General features: G+C 34.0%; 1 protein-coding gene across 8 annotated transcripts in view; it reads left to right on the top strand.

Moving 5' to 3' along the window:
- AGFG1 (ArfGAP with FG repeats 1) overlaps positions 1 to 25,255 on the top strand; it is a 77,452-nt gene extending 52,197 nt beyond the window's left edge. Inside the window, exons 6-15 of one of the 8 annotated variants that reach the window (XM_049768303.1) lie at positions 6,972 to 7,091; positions 7,766 to 7,837; positions 9,082 to 9,291; positions 11,446 to 11,626; positions 13,869 to 13,948; positions 14,391 to 14,483; positions 20,022 to 20,057; positions 21,884 to 22,042; positions 23,732 to 23,823; positions 24,571 to 25,255. In XM_049768303.1, the coding sequence (XP_049624260.1) occupies positions 6,972 to 7,091; positions 7,766 to 7,837; positions 9,082 to 9,291; positions 11,446 to 11,626; positions 13,869 to 13,948; positions 14,391 to 14,483; positions 20,022 to 20,057; positions 21,884 to 22,042; positions 23,732 to 23,823; positions 24,571 to 24,630 (1,103 nt within the window). In that variant the 3' untranslated portion in view covers positions 24,631 to 25,255. The remainder of the gene's footprint in view (positions 1 to 6,971; positions 7,092 to 7,765; positions 7,838 to 9,081; positions 9,292 to 11,445; positions 11,627 to 13,868; positions 13,949 to 14,390; positions 14,484 to 20,021; positions 20,058 to 21,883; positions 22,043 to 23,731; positions 23,824 to 24,570) is intronic. The other 7 variants (XM_049768306.1, XM_049768305.1, XM_049768304.1 and 4 more) reach the window with 7 other exon arrangements.
- Positions 25,256 to 26,035: the final 780 nt, after the last annotated feature.

Here is a 26,035-nt window from a genome sequence, read left to right as displayed (position 1 = left end):
ATGGAACAGAACTGCTAGAACCGTAAAGGAAGACGCTAGGCTTTATCCTAAGACTTGTGCAAATACCAAGATCTCAAGATAGAGGCCTGAATCTAGCTTTCACAAAGTGGAAAGTTTCCTGGCACCATAAAAAGTCCTTGGGATGTGAAAAGGAGCGCGTATGGAGCCTGTAGTTATTCCCAAGAAAGCATGTTATAAGGGCGGAGTAACCCTGTATCTTTTAGGCTAAGGAATTTTCTTTCTAATTTCCCCCAATTTACTGTGCCTATGCAAAAACCAGAACAAAATAAACAAAAAAATAAAACTTTACTACACCAGCCCTCCTCCCTTTTTTCTTTCCCTCCCTCCCTCCCTCCCTCCCTCCCTCCCTCCCTCCCTCCCTCCCTCCCTCCCTCCCTTCCTTCCTTCCTTCCTTCCTCCCTCCCTCCCTCCCTCCCTCCCCTCCCCTCTCCCTCCCCATCTCCCTCCTTCCTTTTCCTTCTTTCCTTTTGTTTTTTATTCTTGTGGTCATTGTTTGGCTATTGTATTTGTTGCTGTGGTGCTTTCTTGTAATTGCTAGTTTTGGTCTTTTGTGTGATTTTTGTTTCTTTTGTCTGTTTTGCTTTTGTTGTAAGTTTTTGTTTTTTATATTTTGTTTTGTTTGTTTTTTGTTTTGGTTTGGTTTTTGGTTATGCTTTTCTTCTTTTTTCCCCCCTTTATAAATTGATATTTATAACCTCTAGCTGGACTCTACCGGTTTTTTTGTTTGTTTGTTTTTGTTTTTCTGTTTTTTCTTTTAAACAGAACCACATAACTTGAATCATCTTGTTTTGCCTCATAAATTGAGGGGAAAGAAAAATGATGGTACCAGAACCAAACAGTCATATGAACAATGAGTAGAAATAAAAAAGGATCAGACTTAAACACCAAACCCTAAGTCACTGACAACAGAACCGATAGCCAACCTTCAACAAGCTATACACAGAGGGAACCATTTACCCTAGCAGTCTGGGGGGGCAAAGGATAGGGATGCTGGGAACTGGGGTGGAGGGAGGGTAACACTGATGGTGAAATACCCCTGATTCAATGCCACTGTGTACCACAAATATTACTGTGAAATACTTGTAATTCACGTTGGTTACAATAAAAATTATTTACAAAAAATAACATCCTAAAAACAAAGCTGCCTGGTGTGGCAAGGCTTTGTGGTTGTTTGTTTGTTTGTTTTTTGCATAGGCACAATAAGCATTGGGGAAGTTAGAGGGAATTCCCTTACAGTGATGGCTAACCTTTTTGAGCCTGAGTGGCCAAACTGCCGCACAATGCCCAGTTCTCCCATTGGCCAGTTTGGCCCTGATGCCAGGTGAGCTGCAAAGCAGACACCGGCGCACTGACCTCCTGCCTGCCGAATATCTTAATTGTGGACCCCTTTCCGCGTTCCAGCTGCATGTGTGCCGTAGGTTTGCCGTCGAGGGTAGGAAGTACAGATTTTCTCCACCCTTGAAGCATACTGTCATGGGAGCAACTACAGGCTCCATACACGTCCATTGTTGAACCCCATGGTCTTTTTATGGTGCCAGGAAACTTTCTGCTCTGTGTGGATGACAAACTCAGTCCTCTGTAGTTCTCTGTTTGAGATAATTGTGTATGTTTGCGGAGCTGGAGATCACATGAGCTCTGCAGGCAGTTACATCCCTGGGTCCAGAAGCATGCCCATACTATTGATTGCTGTTATGTGTGTTTGTGATGTTAGCAACACATAGATGGCCACAGCCTGGATCCTGTAGTTAAAATGGTGATTTTTGTTTTAACTTCAATGCATATTTATTAGCTAAAATATTGTTATTAAAAGTCTATGGTTACGCTCCCAAATCGAAAGGGTTGAAATGCCTACTGTGCATGTGGGAGCCCTGAGTTTGATCCGAAGTACTCTGTGGTCCTTGAGCATCCCTGAAGTTCACTTTCCTCCCATCCAGTTCTTTTGAAAAGGAAAGGTCCCTCTCCCACCCAGCCTGGTTATCTAGTGGTATAGTTAGTAGAGGAAAGTTAGAATATATGATTGTGAGCAATCACATTATCAGCAGAATGAATTGATTCTTTACATTTTCTTTTTCTTTTCATAAATATTAATCAGATTCATACATTTGGTGCATCTCAATGTTTGATACCATTTTACTGAAATGGCCTCATCTTTGGATTAAAAACAGTTGGCTCCTGAAGTAATTTTATTTTTTTAATTTTAGTTTTAAAAGAAAATATTTTGGATATACTTTTCTAGAAATGAGACAATTTTTAAGCATTATTTTAATGAAACTATGAATCTTGAACCTGTGTCATAATGATTTATTGTTAAAACATAGTGAGGCTGGAGTGATACGGTGGGTTCAACACCTCCCTCACACTGATTGACCTGAATTCAGTCCTCAGCTTTTTTTATTGTCTGTGGAACCTTCCTGGAGTGATTCTTGAGAGCAGAGCCGAGAGGAAGCCCCCAGCAATGCTGATTTTGGCCCCTAAAGCCAAAAATAAATAAACATAAATGTAATCAATTGTGTGTTTCTTTTATTATAATAATAGTCTATTAGACATGAAGTCACGTAATATAGTGAAAAAAAGAATGTGCTCAAAGACTGATTTTTTGATAAGTAACTGTCTATAAATAAGCCTTGATAACTTTCTCAATTGTATAAGGTTCAATTGATAGAAATTTAAGAAATCTAGCATAAAAGTATAGTAAATACCCCATTTTTTTCTGTTGCTTTTCCTGTCATACACATTTGTGCACAAATTTATAATATACAGTTACATACTTAAACCCACATACATTTGATGCAAAGAACCTTACTTTATTTATATAAAGTTTTTACTTTGTCTCAATCTTTAGTTCTTTTTTTTGGTTTTTGGGCCACACCCGTTTGATGCTCAGGGGTTACTCCTGGCTATGCGCTCAGAAATCGACCCTGGCTTGGGGGGACCATATGGGACGCCGGGGGATCGAACCGCTGTCCGTCCTATGCACTTGCAAGGCAGACACCTTACTTCTAGCGCCACCTTCCCGGCCCCTCAATCTTTAGTTCTTAACTAAGGTTCTCCATATGTTTTAGATTTATTTAATTTTCTCACAGCATAGCAGTTATTATAGTCTTTATAGTTATTTCTTTGTTCTACTTTTTTAAATGAACGTGTAAACAGTCTAAAATATTCATTGTATATATATCAGAATATGTAAAGGATATTTTCACTACTAAGTTCTTTGATATATGTGATACATTTAGCAATCTTACATTTGTGAGTCAGAATAAACATCAAACTAGAGATGTTTTATTAGTTTGTATTTAGTAGTATGCATGTTTTTTAATACTTTGCATCTGCTTTATACTTTTACATTATGTATTGAGATATTGACTAAAACTGTTTCTTTGTTACTCATTTCCATGACTTTAATTATAACTAAAATAATTCAGCACTAGTTTTCTGAAACCTGATTCACTATTTTATGAGAATACCAGAATCCAGTACTTACCAAATGAATTTGCTATTTATATCTTGAAGCTTTTTTTTAAAGCGTTCTTTTACTCACCAGTGAGACTGGCAATATATATTTCTTTTGCTTTCAATTTGTAATTTGCTAATAAACGGTATACGATAGCTATTTATAGGGTATCCATGGTATACATATGCATGTAACATGCACACGTTCTATTGTTTAAATGTTTGAAACAAATATAGAAAAAATACATTTTTATAGTTAGTATTAAATGAAAATAAAAATTAAGAACATTATTTTGGGTGTGTGTATTTTGAACATTTTTCAGAGAATATTCCTTTGTATTTTTTAAATTAAGGTTTCTTTTTCTTCTTTTTTTTTCTTTGCCACATTCTACTTAGTTTGCATTTCTCACCGTAGAAGTTACTTGAGGTTCCATATAATAGTTTTTGTATTGTTGAATTTGTTAGTTTAAATTTATTGAGTTAACCAAAGTTCTACATAGTACATAGACATTTTATTTATTTATTTTTGTTTTTATTACTACTACTATTAAATTGTTAAATATGGTATAACATTGCACATTATTAATTACACATTTACTCTCTACATATATTTGTGATACATGATATATTTCAATAGCTATAGTGTATATTTTAATATCTATATTTCATAATTCTTTCTAAACAATTTTAATACCTATAGAGTTTATAAGTCCCCTCCTTTTTTAATTAATATCTTTATTTAAACACCTTGATTATAAAGATGATTGTGGTTGAGTTTCAGTCATGTAAAGAACACCCCCCTTCATCAGTGCAACATTCCCATCACCAATGTCCCAATTCTCCCTCCTCCCCACCCTACCCCCACCTGTACTCAAGACAGGCTTCCTACTTCCCTCATTCATTCACATTGTTAGGATAGTTCTCATTGTAGTTATTTCTCTAACTGCACTCTCACTCTTTGTGGTGAGCTTCATGTCATGAGCTGGACCTTCCAGTTCTGTTTTGCCTCTGGGAATTATTGTAAAAATGTCATTTATTTTTCTTAAAACCCATAGATGAGGGAGACTATTCTGCATCTCTCTCCCTCTGACTTACTTCACTCAGCATAATAGATTACATAGTACATGGATATTTTAAAAGTTACTTATAGCTAATTGTTGTAGGTAGTAGATTCAGTGCCTACAGATAAAATCTGATAGAAATAATACTATTTGGGAGGTAATTCATATTAATATGAATAGGTATTTGATTAATGTGTTTGGTACTGTGGATAACAAACAGTTGGAAAATACAAGTGTGGTAAAATACAAGTACAATAAAACATTGTGCTGTTCTCAGTTGTACAACTGAGAAAAATTAGAAACTTACTGTTTGCAATATAACCAACTCAAAATTTGAGAATATTTTGTTATGTTCTCTGTGCATTTCATTTATACTTGCATTATCCACAGTATACATTTTTGATTTATAAGCTTACTTTTCCTTTTAATATTTGGGAGAGACTGAGGCCTACTACCACAATTTCAAAGTTCCTAAAGAATTTATTCTTGTTGTCTCAGTTTGCAAGTAGAGGTCATATAATGAACACTCCTAGTTAACTAGTTGGAAACTGATAGAACCAGAACAACTGAGGGACTTGTTCAGTGCTATGTGTTAGATGGGATTCTCCGATTCTTAAAATTCTTGTTTCCTTAAGCCATATATATTTGCTTTACTACTTAGTAATATACTAAATGATGACTATTTAAAATTGTATAGCTATTTCAAAAACATTTTCAAGACTTTGATTGTTTGTTTGATTATTTTGACCACACCTTGCAGTGCTTAGGGCTTATTTCTGGTAGGTTCAGGCTATGTGGGGTGATGATGGTGATGGTGGGGGGGGTGGTGGTTTCCAGTCTACAATTGAGGCCTGTGTTTTGCTCAGCAATATCCTTGCCCCTTAGAATAATGAAAGCTTATTTTGTTCAGTAACTTTGGATTTGTGTACAAATTTGCTTACAAGTATATATTAGTGTTGTGTATATACTAGACACAATTGTCAAAATAGTGGCACAGTTGGGTACACTGTACAAAGTTGGGTACAAAGAACAAAATGATATTTACATGAAATCTTAAGTTTACTAGTATTCAGATTTTTTTATTCCAATTCCTATTTAACGTGATTGACCTAATAAAAATGTCTCTGAAATTATTAACCCATTTTTCCAATTTATTTTGTCATGTCTTTGTATAGGAATAATTATATGTATTTTTAATATTGCTTGAATTGCTATTAATATTAATAACATATTTAAGCAATTCCTTATTGCCAGCCATTTGAGCTTTTAATTCTCATTTAAGAAGACAAAATTAAGTTTAGAAATTTTGATGGTTAACTTCTCCCAATGCTTTGGTTGTATTTTTCATTTTTACTTCTTAGTGTTACATTTCAACACATTAATTACTTCATTTTAATCATATTCTCTATTGAATCTTTAATAAGTTTTGAACTTTAAAGAAATTCTTGAATCACATATTTTATCCATTTTGCTCTTGGGGCCACGTGTGGTGTAGGTCAGAGGTTATTTCTGGCTCAGTGCTTAGGTGGGAATAAGGGGACCGACCCACATGTGATGCCAGAAATTGACCCTCACCACTGTACTCATACTCTGGCCCCAAACACACATATATTTTATACTTTGGGGCACCATCAGTAGTGTTCTGTGTTCACTAAGGACTTATCTGCATTGAGGATGGAAGGTGAATGTAATTATGGCACCTGAACTTGGGGCCTTGTGCTACACATGAGTTCCTCTGTTTATACTATTCTTCCTGGCCCTAATAATATATTTTAAGTTTAGAAAAACTTTTTTTGATCTTATGTTAATACTTAGGTGGGAAATAATCATTTCATCTTTTTTTCATCGAGTGAGGTAGTTGTATCTTACTATTTCTCAAACAATTCTTAAATATGTGATTTGAATATCCTACATATAATTTGCTATTATTGTTTCTTTTATAAAGTCAAATAAATTTTTTTACTTTTATATACTTTGCATATTTGTAAACTTAAAAAAAACAAAAGGAGTATTAATGTAATTATATCATCTTTGTGTTTTCACTTTCTATTTACATAACTAACAAATCACTCATTCTTTTAAATCAAAATTTTACAGGATATATTCTGTACCATATTTCTAATTACTTTACCAAAACTTATAAATATAATGCTCTTAATTCAGCATGGTTTCCTTTAATAGTCATTTTTATAGTTCTATTTCTAAGTCTGTTCAAAGGGCATTTGTGTATATATTTTTCATTATACACAAATGTTTTTGGGAAATTCCTGGATATTCTCTGATAGATTGTTGAAATTGAGTTAAGATTTAAATTCCCATTTTTAAATAAGATCTTGTTAAAGTGAGTATCCTTAGAAACTTTCATATTTTTTAACTTGTCATATTTTTATTTTATAGTTTTCATAATCATTAACACATACTGTTCCTTACCATTTACAGCTCAGAATTCTGCAAATGCAGATTTTGCAAACTTTGAGGCATTTGGACAGTCTAGTGGTTCGAGTAATTTTGGAGGTTTCCCCACAGCAAGTCATTCTCCTTTTCAACCCCAAACTACAGGTAGAGCTTCTCCAGCATTTTGCTTCAGTGTTCACTTTCTGAAACAAAACTATCTAGATGTAGTTTTGGAAAATTCTTCTTAATTAACTCTACAATTATCCAATTTTAAAATGGTTTATCTTAATACAAAGCTCTGGGGAAACCTAAAATCTTACACATTTTTTCTATATACATTTGTTTTTCCGAGCTCTTATGTTGTCTGATTCATATCTTTATTCCTTTTCCTGCACATGAAACTTTTTTAAATTTTTGGTGTACAATAGCATTAAAACTGTAAATTTTCTAGGCTCACAAAAAATAAGAGTTTATTCTCTGAATAAGCAAAGCTGATTACTTTCATTGAACTTTTCATGATTTTTAATGAGCACTTGACTCTTTTAACAAGTACTTTTCAGGGAAACAAGCATTAAAAAGGTTGTATCAGTCAAGAGTAGATTATTTAATCAACCCTTTGTAAATCATATCTTAGAAATAGTTTTCTGTGCAGGAATTGGTCTTTAAATTTGTATGCCCTTTTAAATAAAAACCATATTGTTATCAAAAATTCTTAAAAACTTCGTTTAGGACTTTGGTTTATTTTTTCTGCGTTTAACTCTGTATTGTCTTAAAGCCTTTTCTTTCAATTTCTTTTCTTTCTTTAAATTTTACCATTCATATAATTTCTGGCTGTCCAGCATTTAGAATGCTTTCATCTAGCTGCAGTTTTGGTGAATTTACTTCAACTTTTCCTCTCCATGCTACCAACAGTAAGTTCTGTTGTCAAGTAGGCACCTTTTAGTTACTAATTAGTATTTTTTTTTAATGTGTTTTTGTTACTAAATGTTAATCTCACAATAAGAATCCTAACTCACACTTTACTCTCTCTCCTCCACTTCTAAATTTAGAGAGCCTAATAGTATAGTATATCAATTTTTTAAAATTTGGAACTAATTTTTTTTATGTAACTTTTTGGAAGATTAGTATGTGCTTTGTTCACAGCTACTTGTAAATAGTTCACAGTCTTTTAAAAAGTAGTTTACATTTTTGAAAATGAACGATTAAGATACTGATATAAAACAGATAAAAGTATGTTTTATAGGAAGAATAATTATTTTAAACATATATGTTCTTTGCTATTTTAACATCTAACTGTGTTTTCTAATTTGATTGCTAAAACTAAAATTCAGTTAAAAATAAAGAACTGTTGTCTAACGTGCGGGTTTAGAAACATAGAATGAAATATATTGTCTGTAGTGTAAGTAGTACTTTTGGAATACCTTTCAAAAAAAGAACAGAACCTGAGGATGTATATAATAGTGACCATTGGATAAATTTTTACCTAAAAACAAATGCTATTTATTTACATTTAAATTTAATATCTATTTAAATTTAGGCTTAAATAATTTATATTAATTAAGAAATAATTTAAATTTCAATAATTTGAATAATATATATTTAATAATGTATTTAAATTTTTATTACTTTGTATATCTTAGTTTTATTATATACAGGGCATGATTTTTCTGAAGATATCTTGCATTATATACTTATTAAATATTATGTTAATTAATATCTTTTTAAATCAAATAAGTAACTGGTGGCCTTTAATCAGTTTAATTTTTGATGAGAGATCACCGGTTAAGAAGTTCTAAATTAAGGAGTACATTTAAAATCTTTCCCTGAAGATGATTTTATCTCAGTCTTTATTGTAGCTACAAAAACTTGTAAGGTGTTTTGTTTTCACATGTGGACTCTGTTTAGGGAGAACTAGTTAAAGGTTGTGGCATCTAGCTAGATGTTCTAAGAAGTGATTAAATCAGATAGTTGAGTTACATGTATCTTTATCCAGTTTAGGATAGTTACATAGAAACTTGTGATCCTGCCTTACTAGTTTTGAAAATTATAGGAGGTATGTGTAATGACTAAAGCTGAATGCCAGCGACCAGTAATTTTAAGGAAGTTGAAATGCATTTACAAATGTCTTATTTATTGTTTGATTGATTTGTTTCAGGTGGAAGTGCTGGATCAGTAAATGCTAATTTTGCTCATTTTGATAACTTCCCCAAATCCTCCAGTGCTGATTTTGGAACCTTCAATACTTCTCAGAATCATCAAACAGCATCAGCAGCAAGTAAAGTTTCAACGAATAAAGCTGGTCTACAAACTGCGGATAAATATGCTGCACTAGCTAATTTAGACAATATCTTCAGTGCTGGTCAAGGTATCAAGTTTTAAACAAAAGTATACATTTGTATTTATGTATTTAGATGGTGCTATGATTGTATTTAATACAAGTTCAGTTTATGATGCTTTTTAAATTACATAGAAATTTTATCTGCACTAAATGTTTGTGACTATTTGTCCAGTATATTAGATTTGTAATTCCAACCTCAACTTTTTCTTTTTAATTTTGGTTTTGAATCCCACCCAGTGGTGCTCAGGGCTTTTGGCTCAGCGATCAGGGGTTACTTCAGGGCTCAGGAGACCATCTGGGGTGCCCAGAATCAAACCTGAATCAGCCACATGAAGCATGCATCCTTCCCACTGTACACTGTTTCTCCAGCGTCCCCCTCCACTTCAAAAATTGAGGTCATTGAAACTAATTATTAGCTTCTGATTTTAAAGGAAAATTATTGAAGAAATTATCTTCTTAGTTTATTTTATTGTATTTAAGGCCATAAAGAATCAAGAAGTCTTAATAGAGGGCTGATTAGAGGGCTGTTATATGGTTTCTATAATATACTCACTTTAAAATATTTTCTATTAATATTTTAGTATTTTTAAACCTGTATTTTTTTTACAGTATTCTTTATCCTCAGTTTTGCATCTAAATATGTAGTTCAGTGGAGAGCGTCAGGAATGTTTCAGATTGGAAATTCTGTGTCTTGATCTGTGGACCTGTTTTCTCATCTCCAAAATGAGGGTAGAGCATTGAACTGATAGAATTGTATTCTGTTTTACTGTGCATAAGATAATTTAGAACAGTACCTGGCATATAGTATATGGTATATGTTTTCTTATATTACCCTCATTTTTATAAACAATTTTAATGATTATTGATGGGATTTTTATATTAGTCTCAGTATTTAGTAAATTTGTGTTCACTTGAATGAAATGTACCAGTCCTGGAGTTGTTAATGTAGAGTTTTTAGACATGTTATTAGTCTTACAGAAGCAGAATATTTTAAAATTATTGTATGATAGATTAAAGGTAACTTCTATTTTAAAAAATGTATTTTTATTATAGTTGAGAATAAATGATTCAAGTAGTTTTTAATGTTAGTTTTACAAAAGTACTGTACCTACATTGCCATCAAAGTGCCATGTTTTAATATCTACCACCAATGTTCTTACCTTATTTTCCGGCGTATAGGACGACTTTTGAAACCAAAAAAAAAAAAAAAAAAAGTCAACCGAAAATTGGGGGTTGTCTTATACGCCGAGTATATCCCGAAAATGTTTCAATATGCCGCTAAACGAAAATTGTCTGAATATTGCCACAAAACGAATTTTCCAACTCAATCCTGTACCAATCACTGCAAGGCTGCTCAGACTGCCTCTCTAACTCAGCCAGTCCAAGCAGGCTTTTTATGCATGCAAATTAGACAATGTTCTGTACCCGAATCTACACTGTAAAAAACCTGCTCAGGTTGGCCAGAGTCAGAGAGGAAGTCTATGACAGTATAACCTTTGAACCTTTGCTTTTTGTGATTGGCTCACTGTGGTATATGAGCACAGGAACACATGCAGCTCATGCAGCACAGGAACATTCTGTCTGATACAGCGAATATAGGCCTAAAGCCAGGGGTCTCAAACTCAATTTACCTGGGGGCCACAGGAGGGAAGAAAGTCGGGGTGATCCTTGAGTGCAAAGCCTTGAACATTGGGGGGTGTGACCCAAACAACTGAAACAAAACAAAAAAAGATTCCTCTAGGGCAGGGCCACAAAATGTTGTAGGGAAGGTTTGAGACCCCTGGAAACTTATGTTTTAACTGCAAAATTAGGGGGTCGTCTTATACACCCAATCGTCTTATACGCTGCAAATATGGTATGTCCCTTTTAGTCCTTTTCCTTTCCCCTCTCCCACATCCTGGTGACCACTGGGTAGTGCCTGTTTTCACTCACTGTGCATGTAAAGAAATAAGAGACAGTATCTAATTATTAATACATCGTTGAGCTTTGACTACAGAATTTGTACTTTACTACAAAGTAAATTTTTATAAATGTCCATATTTTCAGATTAGATTCCATTCCTGTTCATTTATTTGCTTAACTCTAAATTGGTTTTAAGTTTCTGTGTTTCTTTTTGAATGTGGTTGATCAACTAACGAGTTAACTTCAGTTTTGGTATAATTAATTTTTGTTTGTTCACAGGTGGTGATCAGGGGACTGGCTTTGGAGCCACTGGTAAAGCTCCTGTTGCTTCTGTGGTTTCAGTTCCCAGTCAGTCAAGTACATCTTCAGACAAGTATGCAGCCCTTGCAGAACTGGATAGCGTTTTCAGCTCTGCAGCCACCTCTAGTAATGCATATACTTCCACAAGTAATGCCAGCAGGTAACCTTGTCTTAGTCCTGTTTATGTCTTAGTGTTTTATTGTTTAATGCCTAGGAATGGCTGAAAGGATCAATGCTTTGCTTTACATTATTTTGATCCTTGCCACCATCTGGTCCTTAGGATAATGCACAGTCCCTAAAGTGTACAAATACTTAATTACTTGTAAAGCAGTCAATTTTTTTTGTTTGTTTTTGGGCCACACCCAGTGATGCTCAGGGGTTACTCCTGGCTCTGCACTCAGAAATCACTCCTGGCTTGGGGGTCCATATGGGACGCCAGGGGATCGAACCAGGGGTCCATTCTAGGTTAGTGTGTGCAAGGCAAATGCCCTACCACTTGCACCACTGCTCTGGCCCCTGGATCATAATTTTTAAAAATAACCTTAAATATGAAAATTTGAGGACACCAAGTTTAATTTGTGAATATAATGTCCTTGAATAATTGCCATAATTATCCTGTTAGTTGAAACAATGTGCTTTGTTATTTTCTTTAACAATGAAGTATAATTCAGAGGTACACATTTCAGACTAGTCATATAATTTGTAGTCAATATAGAAACCATTTAGTAGCCAGAGTATTTCTAAGTAGTTTTTTAGTAATGAAGACTAAATTTTGATTGTAATATGTTGGATTGATTGTACATAAATTTTTTAGAAATTATTAATTGTGCACCCAACACTAAATATATTTCTGTATAAGACTGGTGCTTATTTATAGACATGACTATTACTGTGTTCAAAGACAGTTTAATAGAATATTTGTAACAAAAGGTCTAATACACCTTTATTTTAGAGCTAAGGAAAGAGTTGAAAGTGCAATTTATTCAACCAGGAAACATTTTACCTATTTTTTTGATTTTCATTCCTATGTATCATTTCTTCTATTTTTGTTAATACTATTACAGCTTTTTATTTTATGTTTTCTGGATATAAATGGTGGATTTGTAATGTTAACTGCTTAAACTCTGCAGTAATATATTTTTCCTATGTCACTGGGAAAATCATAATCCAAAGAATAAAATTTAGACTCTGTACATACACAGTTTACTTTCTTAATATTATATACACTAGACATTTATGTTATTGAACTAAACGCATTTTCTATAAAGAATGAAATGGCAATCATTTTTAAAAAAATCACACATTATATGAGTGTTCTTACATTGTGATCCATGGAATACTAGTTTTTATTTTGGGGGGGTTTGAGCCACATTGATTATGCTTAGGGCATATTTCTGACTGTTCAAGGGATTATATGAGGTATTGCTTATTGAACCCAAGTTGGCCACATGTAAGGCTTTCCCTGCTGTATACTGTCTCTTTGGACCCCTTGGGGTGTCTTAAGCACATAAGACTTTGAACGGCTGGGGTGTAGGGGTTTGGTGGGGGGACTGGGCAGTGCCCATGAGGTTAAAACTATACTTAGAATAATTCTGAGAAGTTTTCTTTCTTATAGTATCACTGTTTTGTTACTTTTGTATTATTTTAAATGCTCAATATGATAGTAATGATGTTACTGGTTTTAAAGAAAATATTTTAATATCTTTCATGTATTTTTAATTGACATTTTGTTGGGAAAATACTGGTTTACAGTAGTATAAACATTTTGGGAGTATAGTTTCAAAACTCATATAAGGTTGAACTGGAGAGGTAGACAATAGGCAAGCGCTTGCATTGCACATAGCCAACCAGGTTTGATCTCTGGCACTTCATATGGTTCCCTCCCTTAGCACAGCCAGGAATAAGTCCTGAGCAAGTTAGGCGTAGACCAGAAACAAAAAATTAAAAAAAAGAAAAAGTCTTAGAATGTGTGTTATCACACCACCATGCCACCATGTTAACTTCTAATTTCTTTTTATTACAATTTTTTAGACACTCTCTAGAATAATGTTCCTTTTCACTCCTTTAGGATGAATAAAACTGTTAAAATTTTGTGTTTCTTCGAACTAGGACACTTTTCCCTATTCCCCCCTCCCCTTTTTTCTGCCTTAATGCACGATGCATAAATGTTTCCTGTGTCTTTTTTCTGAAGAAATTAAATAAATGGGTTTGGTACCTGAGACTTAGTGCTTGGTACTTATTCTTGACTGTATTCAGGTATCACTTCTGGAAATGCTTGGGTTTGCAGACTATAGATGGTGTTGGGGATCAAACTGTGGACCAAACCAAGATTGACCACATACAAGACTAGCTTCCCTGTAAATTATTTCTTTAATATAAGATGCTCTATCACTTGTTTTCAGCAATGTGTTTGGAACAGTACCCGTGGGTGCTTCTGCACAGACACAGCCTGCCTCCTCAAGTGTGCCTGTTCCATTTGGAGGTATGTGTACTGATAGATTTTTAAGAAGACGAAGATGTATGTATACTATGTTTTTTTTTTTTTTTTTTTTTTGGTTTTTGGTTTTTGGGCCACACCCGGTAACGCTCAGGGGTTACTCCTGGCTATGCGCTCAGAAGTCGCTCCTGGCTTGGGGGACCATATGGGACGCCGGGGGATCGAACCGCGGTCTGTCTCCTAGGCTAGCGCAGGTAAGGCAGGCACCTTACCTCCAGCGCCACCGCCCGGCCCCTGTTTACTATTTTTTAACAGTGGAGGGTACTCATGGGTATTCATAGCATTATTATCAGAAACTCTACTTTTCTATCTTCGTAATTATATGAACTTACTTTTATAATACATTTTATTTAAAATTATTTTGTGAACAAATGTACTAAATAATTCAAATGATTAGAATTCTATTATGTATTTTCATTTCTTAAAGCTGCACCTTCCACAAATCCATTTGTTGCTGCTGGTGGTCCTTCTGTTGCATCTTCTACTAATCCGTTTCAGACCAATACCAGAGGAGCAACAGGTAAGAAATACTAGACTAGACATCGGAGAAGTTACTTAATGCTAAGATACTATGTAAAGAATACCAGAAAATGGGGTTTTCTTTTACTAAACTTTAATGGGAAACATGAATTTGACTATAAAGACATTTGCTAGCTGAATGTTTATAAAATCCTGGGAAATACTTGAGAAGGGTTTTTAGTGGTTACCATGTCCAGTTAAAGCTTTCATTTCTCTATAAGAGAAAATTCCAGTATACAGAGACTATTTTAGAGTGACACAGTTTATAGAGTGATTGCTAGTATTCCAATTATAATGTATTTAGTGGCTTAGTTTTAGAATTGTCTTATTTATTTTTGTTGTTTTTGTGTTTCCTCCATCCTCCTTCCCCAACTCAGATATGTGGCCTTACTCTTTGCTCTGTTCCTGGAGGGCTATGTGTGGTGCTGGGGATTGGACTTGGGTCAGCAAGATGCAAGGCTATTACCTTACTTGCTATATTCTTGCTCCAGTCTAGTCTAATTCATTAAATCATAATAAAAATGTTGTGAATTTCTTTTATGACTTTATAAGGATGCATGGCTTTTGTTACATGAGTTCTTAATTTGTTTTTTTTCCTCTAAGATACATCTCATTTAGTCATTAAGAATTTTCAAATTGTGAGACAACTTTTATTTGAGCATAATTGAATATTTTTATATCGATACTTTCCATTTCTTAATCTTCTTTCTTTCTGTTCTTACTATGAACCAGTCATCTCTCTCTCTCTTTTTTCTTTTTTGACATTTATCTTGTTATATGAAACAAGAGTTGTTTGCTAATTACTTGAAAGAGTATCAGCAGATGCCTGTTGTGTGATTCAGTGCCAACCAAGTCAAGAGTTTCTCAGCTTGTGTTTGTGTGTGCTGATGATATAAAGACCTATATTCAGGGTATATATATATATATTGATAAGCAATTATTAGGGAGTGGTTTGCTCCTAATACTACAATTAAATGTGTACCATTAATAGTAATTATTAACATCCTTTATTATTGCCAAATAAGAACTGCAAAATGAGACATTTGAATCATAACCTTTCTGTCAAATTTGGTATCTTACATAGTAGATGTCTGTTAGGTATTTGACTTTCATACATAATTTAATATTTAAAAATACTCTAATTCAGATATACCTAATCAATCTTTATTTTTTATTTATCATATTTTTTGACAGATATTTTATGATACCCATCAGTTGTAATAGATATGTTTCTTAGACTATTACTTTGATTTAGTGGAATGAACTTTAAAAAAATGTCAAAGAATGTTTTTTATATTTTCTCATATAATTTTCTTAATTCATTAAAAGTTTCAATCATTCTTAAAGTTGAGGAAAATGCAGCTCAACAAAGTTAAGTTGATGTGTTTTGTGTACATCTGGACTTGGGTTCTAAATTTGTGTTCAGTTGCTTGGTGAATTTAACCTGTTGGTATTTTTTGTTCCTTTGTTTTGGAGCCATACCCAACAGTGCTCAGGGCTTACTCCTGATTCTGGTGTCAAGGATCACTTCTGGTGATCTTAGGGGTCCATCGGGGTGCTGGGGATCAAATCCAAGCTGGCCATATGCAAGGCGAACACCTTACCTGTTGTACTATCACTCTGGCCCAAGACCTTTTGGTATATTGTTGCTTTAATGAAAGGATTACGGTAATAGGGAGGTTTATTAACATTTGGTGAATATTTAACACGTTGATGAAGGTACATATCACTCACTAGTGGCTCACACTTGAATATTGTTCAATGAACAGATTGAGCACTGACTTTAAGGTATTAAAGTTATCAAAAATAAATTTAAGTGTTTATAGCTGTTGTAACACCATAGCTATTCTATAAGCCCAATTAACTACTGAAAATGGAAACATAAGCTATACTTTGAGTTTATATTGATCTAGCTTCTATGAGTATATTGTTGTCCCACCCCAATCCCTTTTATTTTGCCACACCTAGGGATCTCTTGTACTGAGACTCGGGACCAAATGGGGTTCTGGAAATCAAACCCAACCAGGTTAATTGTGTGCAAGGCAAGCACCCTACCCATTGCACTATTGTTGTAGCCCCAATATGTTTTCTTTTATAGAATAGGAACAAAAGTTTTAGGGTTATTGTGAAAAGCAGGTGCTGCAAATACCTTATATGACCATCATATTTATCATATTCTCATTAAATCCATTCTATTTTCTGTTAATATCTACATCTGAGTTGAATCTGTCATTGGAGTTAAGTTCCTGCATTCTCCCCCTTCCTGCCCCTCCTTATTTAGAGCAGTATTTCTCATCTTTCAGTCTTCGGAGTAAGAAGGTTGAAACCACTGATTTAGTGCTTGTAACTTATGGTTCAATATAGTTTATAGGATAGAATGTACAATGTATGTTCAGATGATGTAAAGTAATTTTAATGTTTGCCTAAACAATTTATTCAAAGGTTAATCTATAGCAACCACAGCTTTTCAGTGCAAGGTAATTTTCCTCACTATAAATTATTCCACATTTATTATATTGATCATCTTTATTATATTATTATTATTAAATGGGCTGAATCAAAATAGCTATAACTACTGTGTATTGAAATAAAATATACACAGTATTTTGACATTATACTACTATATAGGAATTTCTAATGTTTTGCATAATCTGTTCACATTGTTCTAGGAAATACTTTTTGTTACCCTTAAATACCTCAAATATATTAATCTCATTTGAATATACTCATTTGAGTTATTAGTCTCATTTGAGTTTACTTTTTATAATGGTTCATGTATAATGGTTCTGTGAAGTTTTATCAATTTTCCTGATATTTTATTCTTAAGTATATTGTAATTGTTCTTGGGCAGTAATTCTAAGTGCTGAAGTGCATGCTTTGAACACTGGAGCCCTAGATTTGAGCACCAACACCTCCAGATTTGACTTCAAAACAAAATATATTGGAATCATTTCTCCTTTTCATAAAGCTTTGGAATGTCATTAGAGGATTAACTGATCAATTGAGACAATGCTTTTTAGAGTTTAATGTTAGCATTCTATAATTTTTAGCATATTTTTAAATAAATAATGGAACCCCTTTATATAGTATAAATAAAATTTTATTATTAGGAATTTTTTCTCTTATTTTCTTCTTTGTTACTTTTAACATTCATTTTAATGAAAGAAATAAATGGGTTTCAAGATGGTTTACCACAGATATAAATCTATTGAAATATGAGCTGAAACGGTCATAGATTTTAGCATCTAGCCCATGGGTCTTTTTTAATACCTTGACTAGAAACTGATTTGCAAAGATGTTGTGAATTTTCAGATTTAATTAATATAGATCATCTAAAATTCTTGAATTTGATATTTGATATTTTTATTTCAGTTTAAGATTTTGCATACACACACACACCCTTTTTTTTTTCTTTGAGGGGCTGGTGGGCTGGTGGGATTGGGTCCATACCCAATGCTATCCAGGGGCCTACTCGTTCTGTGTAGGTATCATTCCTGGCATGCTGTAGAGACCAAATGTGTTGCTGGGGATAGACGTTTTGATAGCATATAAGGCAATCACTTCAACCCATGTACTGATTGATGCTCCAGTGTGAAATTTAATCTTATTATTTATAATATTGATGAAACATTACAGATCATGGTCTATTCCATGTTTATATCTTAAGTTCTGAGTATACCCACCTCATTTTATATATTCTGATAATGAGTTCTAATACAGTAAAGTGTGTTGTATGTGAGATAGATACAGAAAAGAATATAAAAGGTTATAGACTCTAGGGCTTTGAGAGGGGCCACAGCAGTGGCACTCAGGGCTTGTTCCTGGCAAGTTCGGAGGACCAAAGGGGATGCTGGGATTCGAACCGTTGGCCACGTGCAAGGCAAATGCCCTCCCCCTGTGCTATCTCTTCGGCTCTTTCTAGGACATTTTGTTTCTAGAAAAATGAACTCTTTACATCCTTACGCTCAGTTTATTCTTTTACTTAAATATTAGCATATTTTAATAATCAATAAGTTATACTTAGTACTATTGACACAGGTTTTTAAAAATACAAAAAATGTTATAACAGTCTGGAGGAAATATTTTCAAATTAGTATAACAAGGAACTTGCATCTTAATGTTTGAAAAGAACTATTACAACTTAATAATAAAAGAGGCAATTCAAAAACAAATTATTTGGATAAATATTACTTGATAGTTGGTGTACAGCATATGAAAAATAGTGACTAGCATGTATCATTATCAAAATCACAAAAAGATAATGCTTCTTGTCTACTAGAATAGCTAATAACCAAAAAGAGATAAAGAGCTTGTGCTTATCACAATATACCATAGAAATAAGAATTTATTTGCATAATCTAACCAGAATTATCAAAACCGGAGATTATAAATTGATGGGTGAAAGGTGGTAGTAGAATAAAACATTGACCTCTATTCTCTTAATGGTGTGCATTGTGTGTACATGGATTATATTTACCAAATGTTTTTAAAAGAAACGTTAAAATTCTTGTAATGGAAGAGGAACATTGTTGCAGAGCAACACTAAAATTGTTAACAGTCACTGGACTGGAAGTTATTTCCAGAATATATAAAAGGAAGATGTATTTTTAAAATTTACTATAAAGCATCTTTTAAATTTGCTGCATTTTATTTCACAGCAGCTTTGTGAAGTACTTGCTCATTGTCTCTCTGCTATAACCCTCTCCTACCTCTTGCAAACAAGAGTTGAAGCTTGAGAGTTAAGTAATTTACTGTAGTTTGAAAGTAATTGACCTAAGCTCAAACACTTCAGTCCCCCCACAAATTAAGTTGGTCAAATATGTCAATTTAAAATCCATGCACATGTATTTTAGAAACAGTCCCATTACAGACAGTTAAAACAGACATGCAGTGAATCTAGAATATAGCATTCTTAAATGGTTTGTGTTTTATGTTACATTTCTTTATGTGTAATTTCTCTTACATCAGTCATGCCAGGTAAGAGCTACACAAGATACCCCCCCCACCCTTTTTCAACCTTTAATTTTAAAAATTGGGGTTGTGGGCAGTGTTGGGGGTGCCATAGCAATTCCAACTAACCAGATTTTCTCTTCATATTACTTAGCTTATTTGAGTTTTCTGAAAACACAGTTCTAGTTAGTGTGAAATATGAAATATTATGGAGATGTTCATTCAAAGTTTAGAGTCTAGAGATGACAAGAGATTCTGGATCATGTTGAGTCTATGAATTTGTCTCTTTTGGAAATCACTCTTGAAGCCTACAAAGGCAGTATTTCTTTTTAAAAACTGATTTTATGATTCTTTGATAAAGTCTGCTTTCTAATCTTCCATTTGTTTCAGATTATAATTGTCTTGAATATTGTTGAAGTAGATTCTTTGTAGATGTATTTTTATTATATCTCTTTAAGCTACCCACTTTTAACAGTACATTATAATTTTAGAGCTTAATGAAACAAATTAATTTTGACAATAATTTTTTGACAATAATTATCTATAAGTTTAATTGACATTGGTCTCTTTATGGCTTTCCTTTCTGGAGCAATGCATTCTCAAGTGTTTCCTCACGCTCATTTTGGTAGGTGGCCACGACTAATATCTGAATTTGTGTGGCAGTTTGTTGACCTGCTTGTGGAAGCTTCTGCTAGTGTTCTTGATCCCTGCATGTGGAATTAAGTTTTTCCGATGTTTATAAATGGAGTGGGCATGGATGTCTTGCATTGGGATTACGTTGTGTTTAAAGCTAACGTGAATATCTTTTGTGGTGATTTATGTTTTAATGCTTAAAAGCATTGCTTACCTCCGTAGTCACATTAGTAAAATGTTAATGGCTTTTCTGATTATTTTTCTTGAGTTTGAAAATTCATAGTACCCGTGAATACCCTTTTGAGATATGCCAAACCATATTGCCATATTGTCATATATCTTAGTTTTGCTTAACTGTACTCAAGCTTTTGTCTGTTGTAGTGCTTTCTTATAAATGATTTGCCAAAGTTATGTGGGTGCTTTATTGTCTGTTATAAAACCCTTTTGTTTCCTGGCAGTGTGCTTACTAGTCCTAGTCTTTCATTCTCTCGCTTCCTGATGGCTTGTTTTTTCTTTTTTCTTATAAATACTGAAAAAGGCAGTTAGAAAATGTTGATGTTGTAGTTAGGTTAAATGAGTAAAATTGCATTTTTATGAACAGTGAGTTACTTTGGACAGCTTTTAATGTTTTTATTTTTTAATAAGAGATGATGTACAACATTCTAGTACTAATTTATATGCCTTTAATTAGTGGCTAAGTTGTTACATTTGTTTAAATCATGAAATTCAGTGATTTTTTTTTTAGCTGTGTAATTGTTAATATTCTTACTAAAAACAGTACTAATTGCTCTTATTTCACTGAGACCTCCTAAAATTTATTGCCGACAGGTTCTGGTTCTGTTCTGAATCTTTACAACAATTAGTATTATTCTGTCTGATTCCATGTGTTTTTGTAATAATGAATTCATTATTAATTTGTAAGCAGAGGAATGAGTGATGACATGACACATATGTTGTGGTAGTCCACACATAGTTTCTCAGTATGGCCATGCTCTGTTTTTTCAGCAGTCGTGGCTAGATCTGCAAGCCACTAATCTTGAGCACAACATTTATTTCTCTTCTTTTTAATGTTTCTTGTATTTCTTTTCTAGTCTCTGTGTATTTGCCATTTTTCCTTTCCTTCCTTTCTATAGCAGCAGCCCAAATCTTCCTATCCATACCCAGTTCAGTCATCATTTACATTCCTAACAAGAAATGGGAATCTATTATTTCTTTTGGAACTTCATGCTCTTTTGACTTTACTAGAATTTTAATTAGAAAGTCTTCCCCATTATATTTTTCCTCATAGCAAAGTTACAAAGTTTCTCTCCACACTTGATCTTAGCCAAAAGACCCAGAAGCTATACAAAGTTTCTCTCAATCCCATTATAGTAAACAATTTTGGAGAGCGTTTACATTTTCATTTCAGAAGTGCAGATACTATGTCATTCCAAATATAGTAGTTAAAATTAAATTTGGCTGTGAACACTGTAGCAAAGCAAAAATGTGTACCAATATACAAGTGAATTACAAGATGGGTGACTTTAAGAAGTAGACTGCTGTTTAGATTTTAACTGTTTAGACTTGATGATTAATTTGAGGAATTTTCTTGTGACTTTTCTTTAATAGCTTTATTTTATACTATTGTTTTCAGAGACCAAAATTTCATAGGTTATGTTAAACTATAGAATGCTAGAAATTATTACTGTGTACAAGTTTTGTAACTTGAAATTACTTTAATAAACAATTAACAGAATGCAAAGTAAGTAATTTCTACTATTTATTCTTGTTATAAAATTGGCCCTGGCTTTGTGACCAAAACCCCTTTTCTTCTGTCAGCCGCCACCTTCGGCACCGCTTCCATGAGCATGCCCGCAGGGTTTGGCACACCTGCTCCCTACAGTCTTCCCACCAGCTTTAGCGGCAGCTTCCAGCAACCCGCCTTCCCTGCCCAAGCAGCTTTTCCTCAACAGACAGCTTTTTCTCAGCAGCCCAATGGTAAGATTCAACATGCACTTTTATTTATTATAGATCATATTTTGGACAAAATGACTTGCCTCAAGACTACTGTAGCATTGGAGTCAGAGAGAGATAGTACAGGGGCCGGAGTGGTTGCACAAGTGGTAGGGCATTTGCCTTGCACGATCCCTGGTATTACATATGGCCCCCTATAGCAGGAGCAATTTCTGAGTGCATAGCCAGGAGTAATCCCTGAGTGTCACTGGGTGTAGTCCATACAGAGGTGGGGGGAGAGGAAGGGAGAGGGAGAGAAGGAAGGGGAGGGAGGGAGAGGGAGAAAAGGGAGAGGAGGGAGGAGAGGGGGAAGGGAAGGAGAGGGAGAAAAGGGAGAGGAGGGGGGAGAGGAGGGAGGGAGGGAAAGGGGGGAGGGAGGGAGGAAGGGAGGGAGAAGGAAAGGGAAGGGGAGGGAGGGGGAGAGGAGAGGAGAAAGGAGGAAAAAGAAAGAAGGAAGGAAGGAAGAGAACAGCAGCTTGAATGCTTGCTTTGCATGTAGCCAACCTAGTTTCGATCCCTAACACCCCCCCCCCCCAACCTGCCAAGAGTGTCAGGGGTAAGCCTTGCACATCATTGACAGTGATACCAAAATCAAAACCAATAAAAAAAAAACATGTGGAAGGGAGTCTTTACAGGGGTTGAGGAAAACTGAAAGGGCTGAGCTCATGTGTTGAATACAGGAGGCCAGGGTTTAATCTTAACAACCACCTGGTCTTCTGAGCCTGGAATAGCTCCTGTGCACTGCTGGGTGTAATTCTAAAACAACAAAATAAATAAATGGAACTTTATAGTCTGTCAAGTTTTTTTTGTATCAAAAAGCTTATTTGTGTGCCATTTTTTATGTCAGATTTTTGCCTCTGAAATAATATTGTGCTAAGTTTTTATTTCAAGTTGATTTGCCAGAGGACAGAATAATTGTTTTTTATTTGTTTATGCATTTATTAACTTATTGATAAAGTTTGAAGTTCATCTATTGGAATATTTGTAAATTACAGTGACATTCTCTTTTTGAAAGTCAGTGATAGAGCTAGAGCCATATTACAGCTGATAAGGCTCTTATCTTGCACATGACTGACTGGTTTGGATCTTTGACACCCCAGATGGTCCCCACACCCACAAAGAGTGATTCCTGAATGTAGAGCTAGAAAAAAAATCACTGAGCAAACAAACAAAAAAGAAACCAATCAGTGTCTAGATAAAATAATGGAAAATATAGTTCATGACAGCCATTGTGATAAAATATTTTATAAGGAATACTCTAGAATATCATTTTCTCACTGTGCCCTTAAGGTTATATAGATTCATGTAGTACTAGTTACATTTTTATATTTATTTTTTATTTTTGTATTTTGGTTTGAGATCACAACCGGCAGTTCTCAGGGCCAGTTCTTACATATAACTTTGAGCAGTGCTTGAAGGAGCAGCTTGCAATGTCAGGGATCAAACCAGTGTCCTACCACACATGGAAAGGAAGCATCTTCTCTCTTGCACACTCTTTCTAGTCAATGTGAAGCTTTTTAAGACATGCTACAGGAAATTTATCTCTGGTATTTCAATGATCACAGGTCCTAATTGTTGCTCTTTTGAGATTTCTCTGACATTTGTTTGAGATTTTGCGGTATCATATTTTTCTTTCTAAAATATGAATTATAACTTATGTTTGGTTTTAACAAGGTGCAGGTTTTGCAGCATTTGGACAAACAAAGCCAGTGGTGACTCCTTTTGGTCAAGTTGCAGCTGCTGGAGTATCCAGTAATCCTTTTATGGTTCGTAAGATGCAATTTTTCAACTCTTTAAATTGTTGGGTATTGACTTTAAATTTAAAAAGCAGACTATGACTTCTAGTGCTCCTTGGTATTCTCCAGATAGGACATTGTAAGATTGCATCATCATGCATCATACTATTTTAATTCCTTTTAAAAAAGTGAATGTTTTATAAAAAAGCATTGACAGTAAAAGAAAAAAATCTGTTTTGTGGGCGGAGTATAGCACAGCGTTAGGGCATTTGCCTTGCACGCGGCCCATCCTGGTCAGACTCCAGTTCAATTCCGCCATCCCATATAGTTCCCCGAGCCTGCCAGGAACGATTTCTGAGCACAGAGCCAGGAGTAACCCTTGAGCATGGCCAGTTCTGACCCCCCCCCCCATCTGTTTTATCGGTTGAAAATTTGTATACTTTCTAATTAAATAAACCTTTCAACATGGCATTAAATTTAGTGAACAGTAATAAAGGAGTTTTGTTTTAGATAAATTTGTTTTAGATATTTAATACATTTTGTTCTGAGGCCCTGTTCCTTTTTGGAGGCAAGAATTAATGTGAAATGATGGATATAAAAAGACAATTCAAAGCTTGACTAGTATGTTTTTTAACAGATTGCTAATAATAAAATGACAATAATTCTAAATTAATTATCAGACTAAATACTTAAATTTTCATCAAATCACAGTTTGATATTTTAAAATGTTTTATACATACTACTTCTTTTTAACTTTATCTTATGTTTTTCCTTTAGACCGGTGCACCAACAGGACAATTTCCAACGGGAAGCTCATCAACCAATCCTTTCTTATAGCCTTATATAGACACTTTACTGGAACGAACTTTTTTGTGGTCACATTACATCTCTCCGCCTCTTGCACTGTTGTCTTGTTTCACTGATTTTAGCTTTAAACACAAGAGAGAAGTCTTTAAAAAGCCTGCATTGTGTATTAAACAACAGTAACGATGTGCAAAACAGAGGGCTCCAGTAACAACTTATAACCTGTGAATTGGCAGAAAAAAGATAACGGTATCATGTATATTAAAAATTGGCTAATATTAAGTTATTGCAGATACCACGTTCATCATGCTGCAGTACTGTACATATTTTTCTTAGAAATTAGCTATTTGTGCATATCAGTATTTGTAACTTTAACACATTGTTATGTGAGAAATGTTACTGGGGAACTAGATCAGCCACTTTTAAGGTGCTGTCATAAATCTTGGAATGAATGACCTAAAATAATTTTAACCATTGCTACTGGAAAGTTATCAAGTCAAAATCGGAAGGTTTTATTCATTCTTGAATTTTTCCTTAAAGAGCTCTTCTATTTATACATGCCTAAATTCTTTAAAATGTAGAGGGATACCTGTCTGCATAATAAAGCTGATCATGTTTTGCTACAGTTTGCAGGTGAAAAAATAAATATTAGAAAATATGCTATTGTTTTTGTGTTCTTGCTGCAATGCCTTTACCAAAGTGGCCTTAAATATGAGTAGTGAATTGAGAACATCTTGAATTCTTAAATTAGAATTTCGGAAGATTTACAGTAAGACTTTTATGTCTAAAAGAAAATTTTATATAAAGGCCATGTAGAAAATTTATTAAAACTACTCTGACTGCTATATTCAGGAATATATCAGTGGTAAAGCATTTTAATGTAGCTTGTCAGATTCACCATGATCCTTCTAATTTTTTTCAACTTCTTAATTTTGTGAAAATCTGTATATATGAAGAATTTGCATGTATGTGTATTTACAATTTTTTAAGTATCTTAAATTCTCCGACTGCAAAAGGCCTATTTTGACTATTGATTTAAAAAATATATTATCTTTGAATGTATTGGAAGCAGACATGAGTTAACTGTGACATGATTGCACCTCAGTTTTTTTCCCTTATTTTAGAAACAGAATTATTAATAGATATTTGTTCATATTTGTGGGAGAGGTTCTCCTCTGAAAGCCTGTGTAACCATAAAGTTAGACTTTGTTTTAAAAAGCAGCAATACCGATGTTTAGTTTTATCTTTTTTGTTAATATTCAAATGAATTTGTTTAAATATTTATGTTTAATAATTCCTCTTTCATCCAGAGATGATGTTGGCAGTCTTATCAAAATGGAACACAACTGAAAAAATTGGAATAGTTTTTTTTTTTAATGCCTTTGATGAGTCCATATAAGTAACAAAGGCTGTATGTGAAGACTCGTATCTTTTATGT

Source organism: Suncus etruscus, chromosome 2 (assembly GCF_024139225.1).
Source record: "Suncus etruscus isolate mSunEtr1 chromosome 2, mSunEtr1.pri.cur, whole genome shotgun sequence".
In the NCBI taxonomy this organism is placed as follows: Eukaryota; Metazoa; Chordata; class Mammalia; order Eulipotyphla; family Soricidae; genus Suncus; species Suncus etruscus.
This window is presented reverse-complemented; position numbering and strand designations above follow the sequence as displayed.